At 50.9% G+C, this 9689-nt stretch overlaps 1 protein-coding gene across 1 annotated transcript; it reads left to right on the forward strand.

Moving 5' to 3' along the window:
* The first annotated feature begins 320 nt into the window (after positions 1-320).
* On the forward strand, positions 321-9689 carry KLHL40 (kelch like family member 40). Its single transcript, XM_069005715.1, has 6 exons — positions 321-1585; positions 5087-5247; positions 6666-6773; positions 7872-8057; positions 8631-8777; positions 9577-9689. Exons 1-6 carry the CDS (start codon positions 446-448, stop codon positions 9686-9688), a joined length of 1854 nt encoding a protein of 617 aa, XP_068861816.1. The 5' UTR covers positions 321-445; the 3' UTR covers position 9689.

Genomic DNA, 9689 nt, shown 5'->3' on the forward strand with positions numbered 1-9689 from the left:
GGCCGCTTCCCAAGCCCACGGGTCGCACGCGTCCCCTGTGGTGTCACGGCGGCGAAACCTCCTGCTCCCCCCGTGGTGACTCATGAGCTGACAGACCCTTCCTGAATTACTGAGGCTGGAATTACAGCTGCTCCCCCGGCCCCCTCCCTTCCTCCTTGTCCAATGTGTCATATTAAAGGGTGATCGGCTTACACATGCTGCAGTATGGATTCCTTAAGCTCTGCAGCGCTGTGTCTATATATAAAGCCCCGAGCTGGAAACTGAAGTACACAGACAGCTGGGAGCGTAGCGAGCGTTTCGCATTCCCGGTGTGCCGGCGGTCTGGGAGCCCACGAGGCTGCGAGCCCTGCTTTGAGCAAGTTTCCTCACTCAGTTATAGATATAGCCACCAATATTTAGCCATAGAAGAAGGATTGTGGAAAACAACGAGCGGTTACTCGTCACCATGGGTTTGCCTCTTGATCAAGTGGAAGAGTTGCGTCTCTACCAGCAAACTCTTCTCCAAGATGGACTCAAAGACATGTTGGACCACAATAAGTTTCTGGACTGTGTCTTAAAAGTCAAAGGGAAGGAGTTTCCCTGCCATCGGCTGGTGCTGGCAGCCTGCAGCCCGTATTTCCGGGCGATGTTCCTTTCAGACATGGAAGAGAGCAAGAAGAGGGAAGTCAGCTTGGAAGATGTTGATCCAGACGTCATGGGCAAGATCCTGCATTACATCTACACCTCCGAGCTGGAGATCACCGAGCAGAACGTGCAGGACATCTTCTCCGTGGCCAACACGTTCCAGATCCCCTCCATCTTCACCGTGTGCGTGTCCTTCCTGCAGAAGCGGCTCTGCCTCAGCAACTGCCTGGCCATCTTCCGGCTGGGATTGATGCTGGATTGCGCCCGGCTGGCCGTGGCCGCCCGGGATTTCATCTGTGACCGCTTCACGCTGGTCTCGCGGGACGAGGAGTTCTACCAGCTCTCCCCCGACGAGCTGATTGCCATCATCTCCAGCGACTCCCTCAACATCGAGAAGGAGGAGAGTGTCTTTGAGGTGGTGATGAAGTGGGTGGGGACCAAGGACCGTGAGAGCCGACAGAAGGCCTTGCCTGTCATCTTTGAAAGCATCCGCTTCCGCCTCATGCCCAACGACTACATCACGGACCACGTGGAGAAGCACACCATGGTCAAGTCCAGCCCAGAGCTGCTCAAGAAGCTGCAGATGGTGAAGGACGCCCAGAAAGGCAAATTCACTGTGGTGAAGAAGAGGAAAGTGAAGAAGAACAGTGAGAATCAAGCGAAGGAGAATGTTGTCAATGGAGCAGTAGACGAAGATACAGAGGAGGAGGCTCTCCCTGGGATCTTGAACGACACGATGCGCTTTGGGATGTTCCTCCAGGACCTTATTTTCATGGTGAGCGACAGTGGGGCAGTGGCCTATGACCCCAATGCCAATGAGTGCTATTTTGCCTCTCTGTCTACTCAAATCCCAAAGAACCACATCAGTCTGGTGACCAAAGAGAATCAGATCTTCATTGTTGGAGGCGTATACTACAATGAAGACAACAAGGAGGATCCCATGAGCTCCTACTTCCTACAGGTACTACCTTTATCTTTTGTTTCTTTTACCACTTGGGAGCATCACGAGGCTTTAGCTTCCATGTGAAGCCAGTAATATTTTTTGTCACATGATGTTAAAATGAAAGTTGTAAATGAAGGAGAAGCATCTGAGTTGCTTTACTAGAAGTTCTTCTCCCTTTATTTTTAAGGCAGATGCCACTGAGGGGTGGTTCTGGTAGTTGAAGAAGAAGGTTTGAAGGAGTAAGAAATAGGAATGAGCCTTCCTGATCCAAATTCTGAATGCAGGATTGTTTAGAACAGTGAATTTGGCCCAGCCCTGGCTGCCATAGGGCTCACAAACTGGGAGGTTTGTGGCATCAGACCCAGGTTCTGCTTTGCATCTCCTGTGTTCCCTGGTTACGAACCCCAGCAAAACCCGAGGGTGAAGCTGCCAGGTGCCAAAAAAAGGAGCAGCAGCAGCAGCAGCTGCAGCCACAGAGCGAACACCCCAAGGACACAGGGCATGTCCTGCCTCCCAACATGTGTCCCATTCCTAGGGCTGTTCCTGCCCCTGGAGATGGGTTTGTTCCAGCTCAGAGTCTGTGCCTCGGCCATTTCCATCCTGTGAGGGAGAAACCACCGTGTGGTGTCTTTGGGGCTACTCCTCAGGGAAAGTGGCTGTTCTAGCTCAGCAGTGACCAAACTGTGGCTGGATTGAGCTGCACAGGCAATCTGAGCCCCAGATTGGGCTGTAGCCCGGATTTCTTTCCCTGTAGACAGCTAAGGCAAGACGCCTACCCTTCCTGCTGACCCCGAGGAATCCAGTAAATCCTCTGTTCTTCCTCCCATATCCAGAAATACTTTTTTTGTTCTTCTCCATGGCTCAAGTCTTCTGGGAAGAAACAATAACGTGTCCCAGGCTCACATCTTCTGGGGAAAACAATAACATCTCCAGGCAAAAAGGATAAAATGAGTGTGGTTGCCAAGTTGAGACACAGAGCCCTGATGCCTCCCTTGACTCATTGCCCTCATCAGTAGGGCTGCATATCATGCAGGGACCATGCTTGTCCTCACCTGGAAAGGGGCAGGAGGTTGTGCAGGCCAGGTGAAATCCAGGGAATGAGAAGCCAGGAGGAAGAATCCTCAGCCCTAGAAAGCAGGAGGGAGTGGGGAAACTGTGGAAGTGCTGGGGGTGTTCTGTTTGAGACACAGCCTTTCACACTGGACAATCCATGACAACAGAGATGTGTCCAACCCCATCAGTTACTTGTGCAGAGCAGGCAGATTCATTCAGCCCAAACCTGTGCCTAAAGATCAATCTTCCCAGCAGAGGTGGAGCAGTGTCCAGAGAGGTCACAGAACATCCATAGACTCATAGAATGGCCTAGGTTGGGAGGGACCTTGAAGATCACCTAGCTCCAAACCCCTGCCATGAGCAGGGATACCTTCCACTACACCAAGTTGCTCAGAGCTCCATCCAGCCTGGCCTTGGACACTTCCAGGGGTGGGGCAACACTGGAAACATTCCTTGGAAACATTTAATATTTGACTGCAGAAAGCTCTCCAATCTTCTCTAACTCCAACTCTGTGCCCCTTTGAACATGGGGGTTGGATGAAAGACCTTTGGAGATCCTTCCCCCCAGAGTACGCTGTGGTTCTAAGCTGCAAACAGCAAGATTTCTCTATTCAGCTCCCAGTTTGCCACTGACTCAGTGGTAAATGCCTTGAGCATTGTGAGGTCATTTTTAGCTCTTCCCCACAAGAAGGGGACAGTGGTCCTTCCACACCTCGCTGTGTCACTCATGCTTGTGAGAAACAGACAAGTCCTGAGGCTGGAGAGTGCCAGCAGTTTGCAAATGTTTAATTTATTATGTCAGTGTCATTTTGTAGCTCACAGTTGTTGTATGAACAAGAGAAGTTTTGAGCCCTTTCTTTCAGCTGAAATGACATAGTTAGATGTGCACCTCAATGACAAGCTCTTGAACCACTGTGCTGCAGTTCCCTACACTTTCTGACTGTTTCTATCCTCCCAAATTTCACATTCCCCTTGCTGAAGTCAGGACCTCTAGGTCAGGGATAATTTAGATTTAAGGACAGGCACCAAAATATAAAAATGTTGATAAATCCCAGAGGCCTTGCAGATTTTGGCAGGAGCAAAATGATTCCATTGACATTTCAGATGGAAAAAGGGTATCCTTTCTTTGTCACTTGAAAGATTTATGACTTGAAAACAATGCTGAATCCATCAAGAAGCAGGAACTATCCTGATGACTGAACTGCTCAGGGTCGCACTATAAATAACACATATGTGGACCACAGCTTACAAAGAGACAAAAACCACAGGCACCCAGCTGAGGCCGAGTCTTTGGAGCCAACCCATGAGGCTGGAGCTCCTTGGCCTGAGCCCACGGCAAACAGTGCTCCCAGGCAATGCTGCGTCACAGCTTCATCCTGCAGTGCCACTAAATTGGCTGCAAGACATCCCTCCCTCCTCTATCAAGCTACATTAATTTTTTTTGCCCCAGTTCCCATTAAGCCACAGTTCTCAGAGTCCTCAGTCTCAGATTTTTTTTTTTTTTCTGGTGGGAGATGAGGCAATGCCTTGATCTATGGATGTCCAAGGATTCGGTGATCTGATCCAGCAGCTTGCTCATCTGTCAGATGGGTCTGGCACAATTTATCTGGGTAGCCAACATTGCTGGCACCACCCTGTTACCTGGCAGAGAGGGAAAATATCAGGATGAAGCACTCTGAGGTGTTCTACATATGAAAAGGTTCAGGAAAATTTCCAAGACTGAAATGCTTCCACTCCTCCAGTCCCAGGAAAAATCCATTGTCAGTCCAACATGGAAGTCTGGCACCTAACGATGACCAAGCTTGTTCATAGTTCCAAGTTTTGAGGGGAGACTCAAGAGAAAGCTTTTCCCTCTCTACACCTCCCTAAAGGGAGGCTGTAGCCAGGGGTGGGTTGGCCTCTTCTCCCAGGCAACCAGTGACAAGACAAGAGGACAAGGCCTCCAGCTGCACAAAGGGAAATTCAGGTTGGACATCAGGGAGAATTTTTTCACTGGAAAGGTGTTCAGGCATTGAGATGGGCTGTCCAGGGAACTGGTGGAGTCACCATCCCTGGAGGTGCTCAAGAAATGACCAGAGGAGGCACTTAACACCATGATTTAGTTGACAAGGTGGTAATTAGTCAAAGGCTGGACCCAATGATCTCAGAGAGATTTTCCAGCTTTAATGTGATTCTATAAAGTCCAGGTTTTGATGAATAGAGCATATCATGTTGCTGCAGACCCATCTCTGCTCATATGCCTGGTCATAAAATGTTTATCATACAATATGTGGCTTGGGTTTGCCCTCAGATGTCCCATCCTGCTCCAGGTGACAAAGGCACAGCCACAGGAATATTGCACAGAGTGCTGCTGGGGTGACCAAGCTGCACATGGGGACAGACTTCATCCTTGTCCTCTGGACCCTGACTTTTGCTAACCAAATGGGCGTGGTGAGCACACACTAATGACCATATGTTCCCTTCCAGTACGACCATCTGGACGCAGACTGGCTGGGGATGCCCCCGCTGCCCTCCCCTCGCTGCCTCTTCGGCCTGGGAGAGGCAGAAAACTCAATTTTTGTGGTTGGAGGGAAGGAACTGAAGGAGGGAGAGAAGACCTTGGATTCGGTCCTGTGCTACGACCGGCTGTGAGTGCTCAGTGCCAGTGTGGGGCAGGAGGGGGGTTAGAGGAGAAGGGTTAGAGGAGAAGGTGGAGCAGCTGCCATGCAAAGTGACTCCAGCTCTCCAGGGGTCAAAAGGTTTGGGAGAAGGGCTTGAACTCTGTATCTGGATGCTGGGACTGTCTCGAGCTGTGCCCTGGGGCTCTGAGCTGCCTCACTCCAGCTGCTCTGTTTATTGAGCCTCCTGGAGATGGAAGCCTTTGTGGGAATATTTTGTTATCTGGGACTGATATCAGTAGATGTTCATGTGAGACATGTACAGAGGAGTTTTTCCTTCTGCTAAACCTTCTGCTCTTGCCCATTGATTAAAGGTTCAGTGACATTCACTGTAGTCTCACCAAAAGAGGTTTGAACAGAAAAGCTTGTTTTTAAAATTTTCAGATGTGTCACAGAATGGCTCATCCTGATTGATATCAGGCTCACTATCTGATTATTTTTGGACAATGGGCTCTGACCCATGCTAGCTCATGAGCTTTATTAAAAGACACCATCCTGTTCTGCTCTCAGGAGACAGAAACTTCCAAAGCCTGCTGCTCTGTGCCCCAAAGAGACAGAGCAGCAGGCATCAACAAGCCTTTGCTTGGTCTATATTTAGCTGTGTGTGCTTCCAAGTCTGTTTTATAGGCAGAGATTTGAAACCAGTTCCATTCCCACAGAACAGGGCATTTATCTGCCCCTGCAGACTCTGGGAAAGAATTTGTCTGCCCCCGCTAAGTGCTCATGGGGTAGTTTGAGTGTCAATTTGCAGCTGGTAGAGATGTGATCAGCATCACTTTATCTCTACATTTTATTTGGTTGATATTATTCCAGCATTATTCTGATGGACAGTGGCTGAACATGAGCCAGCCGTGTGCCCAGGTGGCCAAGAAGGCCAGTGGCATCCTGGATGTATCAGCAGGACGGTGGCCAGCAGGACCAGGGAAATCTTTCTTCCTTTGTGCTGGGCACTGGTGAGGCTGCACCTCAAATCCTGTGCCCAGTTTTGGGCCTCTCATGACAAGAAGGACATTGAGGGGCTGGAGGGATCCCAGAGAAGGGAACAGAGCTGGGGAAGGGTCTGGAGCACCAGGAGCAGCTGAAGGAGCTGGGAGGGGGCCTCAGCTTGGAGAAAAGGAGGTTCAAGGGGAAATTATTCCTTCCTCCCTACACCTACCTGAAGACCTCAAGAAAATAATAGCGATTAGCATAAATATTCTGCTTATTTTATTGTCACCCTTTTTTTAGGATCACAAAATTTACTGGATGAGCCTGTCTCATTGCAGACCTTGTGTTTTTGAGGTTGAGTCCAACCCCGTGCTCACCTCTAGGTCTGGGAAGTGCCATCTCCTCTAACTGTCACCCAGCAAGCTACAAATCCTTTTGCTTCCCATCTTTCTCTGAGCCAGGTCCTTCAAGTGGGGTGAGGCCGATCCCCTTCCCTACGCAGTCTATGGCCATGCAGTGGTATCACACAAGGATCTTGTCTACGTCATCGGGGGCAAAGGAAGTGACAAGTAAGTCAAAAAGCAAGAGAAAATCCCCAAACCAGTGGGAGTGCAGGCTTGGTACCTCCTCAACATGGTTTAAGGAGGGCTGGATGGGCTGGGAGATGTGGATCCTTCCTTCCCAGCTCACCTTTGTGCCTGCAGCCCTTTCCAAAACCTTAGGAGGCCAACAGGGACATCAGGAAGGTGGCAGTGTCCTTACAGGAGAAAGAATGTATTGCCCCATCCCTGGTGGCATGCTGGAAGGGGCTTTAAGGAAAACTGGTCTAGTGGAAGGTGGCCCTGCCCATGGGGATTGGAATGAGATGATCTTTGAAGATCCTTCCAAATCAAACCATTCTGTGTTCCCATTTGCTCACAAAAAAGTAAATGTCATACAGATTGGAAGAGGCACTGAAGAGTGAGAAGCCCCTTCACTTTTAGGGTCTCCTGTCTTGGACTTGTGGAGCAGAGTGGTCACAACAGCCAAATCCAGACATGTATTTGCAACAGGAGGGAAAAACCTCATTCCCCCCTGCCCCCATCCTGCCCTCCTGCAGGAGACGTGCTCAGCAGGAAAAGCCTCTCAGGAGCATCACAGTGGCTGCCTTGCAGGGCACAAATGTGAGTGTTTGCAGAGCAAACATTCCACAATCCAGCAAAGATTGGTCCTGCTTGGGAAGGGTTATGGTCTGAAAGGTGTGAACGTGCATATATTCACACCTCACGCTGCCGACCTGGGGACAGGGATGTCACTGAGGACATTTTGCAGCATCACAGTGGATCAGGAGCACTAAAACAATGGATGTGAGAGCTCCTGAGAGGCTGCTGGTTACATGGACCCATATCTAGGTGTGTGAGCACAAAGCTGAGCTTTCAGGGCTCCTATCCACAGTGGGCACAGCAGGAGGGATGTGTTACACACACAAGTGGTGACTCCAGGCATGGACATCATTGGGTCCACACCCAACAAAGGTTGTGTTCCTTCACTCATGCCGATGTGGGAGGAGCAAAATCCTCCCTAGACACCCCCCATTCTCCCCAGCAGACACCCCCAAACCCCTGCAGTGCAAAAAACACCCCTTGGCAGGTGACCGAGGCTCCTTTTTCCCTCTCCTTTTTCTCCAGGAAGTGCCTGAAGAAGATGTATGTCTACAACCCAGCCAAGTTCGAGTGGAAGGAGATGGCTCCCATGAAAACCGCCCGCTCCTTGTTCGGAGCCACCGTGCACAAGGACAAAATCTACGTGGCAGCCGGTGTGACCGACTCCGGTTTGACCAACTCGGTGGAGGTCTATGACATTGCCACCAACAAGTACGTCCTGAGTTGTGCTTACACAAGTAGTAGCTGCAGGTGTACAGTCAGCAATTTCCAGCCATTCTGGAGTTTGTTTGTGACTCCTGATGTCAGTTCCTCCAGTTTATATGGCCATGGCAGGGGAGTTGGAACTGGATAATCTTTAAGGTCCCTTCCAACTCAAGCCATTTTGGGATTCTATGGTTCCTCAGAGAGCTGGGCATCACCAATGTCACTGTGGTTGGGCTGTGGATCACCTCAGGCTTGTCCTCAAAGTGGTTCCACCAACTGGTGCTGTCCTTGGGTTCCCTGAGAGCTTCACCCAACACAATAAATGCTCTGATTTTGGGTGGCTCATGCAGCTGCAGTCCCAGAACTGGGACATACTGGTCCACATGCTCAAAACAAACTTAAACAATGATGATGGAAACAGCTGTCCCTAAAACCAGCCAGCGAATGGTCCCATCCCACCTAGACCTGCACTGCTGAATCTGTCACTAGTGAGCTCAGTAGCTGAATCCTCATTTGAGGCCATCCTCACTGTGGGGGTGGCCAGGGTGCTCTAACTTGTCCCCTCTCTCAACGTGGCAGGTGGGACACCTTCACTGAGTTCCCTCAGGAGCGCAGCTCCGTCAGCCTGGTCAGCCTGTCCGGGGTGCTCTACCTGCTCGGGGGGTTCGCCACAGTGGAGACAGAGTCGGGAGAGCTGGTGCCAACAGAGCTGAACGATGTTTGGAGGTGATGATCTTCCCCAGGGCTGTCCAAGGGAGCATGGGAGGGACGTCAGTGATGAAATGGATAACTTCTCTCTTTTTTGATGCCATCAGTGTGAGATGGATTTTGTCACCCCAGCATGAGGCTGCAGGCTCAGTGCAGGGTCACCTGGTGGGAAATCTGCCCAGTGCTCTGCTGGAGAGCACATTAGTGCTTCAGTGATCTCTCCCAGCCTCAAACAGCAGCAGACCAGGGAAAACCTGCTCCTTTGGCTTTGTTGTGTTGACATTTTGCCTGGAGCTGGTTCCAGCCTCCCCTTTGGTGTGGAGCAGCATCTGTATGATGCTTCCTCCCCTTGGGAACAGCCACTGCTCGGGCTGGGAGGCAGATAGGCCTGGATGGGAAGCAGAGAGTCTGGTCTGGGAAGCAGAAAGACTTACATGTGAGAGGAGTGGGCTGAAAGCACTTTGTGACAGCTGCTAATGCAGTGTTGGCTGCTCCTGTCCCTCACATCAGTGCTCTGGCACCCTCAGCAGGATCCTGCTGTCCTTTACTGTGGATGTTCCACCTTGGTGCCATCAACCCATTTCCTAGAGGAAAAATATCCCCTCCCCTGCAAGACCACATGCTGATATCCACGTTCTCCCAAACCAGAGCACACCAGGGCTGAAAGTCCCTGTGCAGCTCCCACAGATTCTTGTGGCCAAATACCTCCCGTGGGACATCACACCAGGGCTCCCACCACTAGGGAGAGCAGCTGGAGGGAGGGAGGGAGGGAGAGGAGTCTTTTCCTCACTGTAACTGCCTGTCTGCCTCTCCCCAGGTATGATGAGGAGCAGAAGAAGTGGGAAGGGGTCCTCCGGGAAATCCAGTACGCCTCCGGTGCCACGTTCCTTCCCGTGCGCCTCAATGTTCTGCGCCTAACGAAGATGTAGT

Source organism: Aphelocoma coerulescens, chromosome 2 (genome assembly GCF_041296385.1).
Source record: "Aphelocoma coerulescens isolate FSJ_1873_10779 chromosome 2, UR_Acoe_1.0, whole genome shotgun sequence".
Taxonomy (NCBI): Eukaryota; Metazoa; Chordata; class Aves; order Passeriformes; family Corvidae; genus Aphelocoma; species Aphelocoma coerulescens.

Excerpts from the sequence above, each read along its gene's own strand:
- KLHL40 (XM_069005715.1), top strand. The coding sequence starts at position 446 with ATGGGTTTGCCTCTTGATCAAGTGGAAGAGTTGCGTCTCTACCAGCAA. Across the intron at positions 6,774-7,871 it reads GGGGGCAAAGGAAGTGACAA|GAAGTGCCTGAAGAAGATGT; the intron begins GTAAGTCAAAAA and ends CTTTTTCTCCAG. Across the intron at positions 8,778-9,576 it reads GAGCTGAACGATGTTTGGAG|GTATGATGAGGAGCAGAAGA; the intron begins GTGATGATCTTC and ends GCCTCTCCCCAG.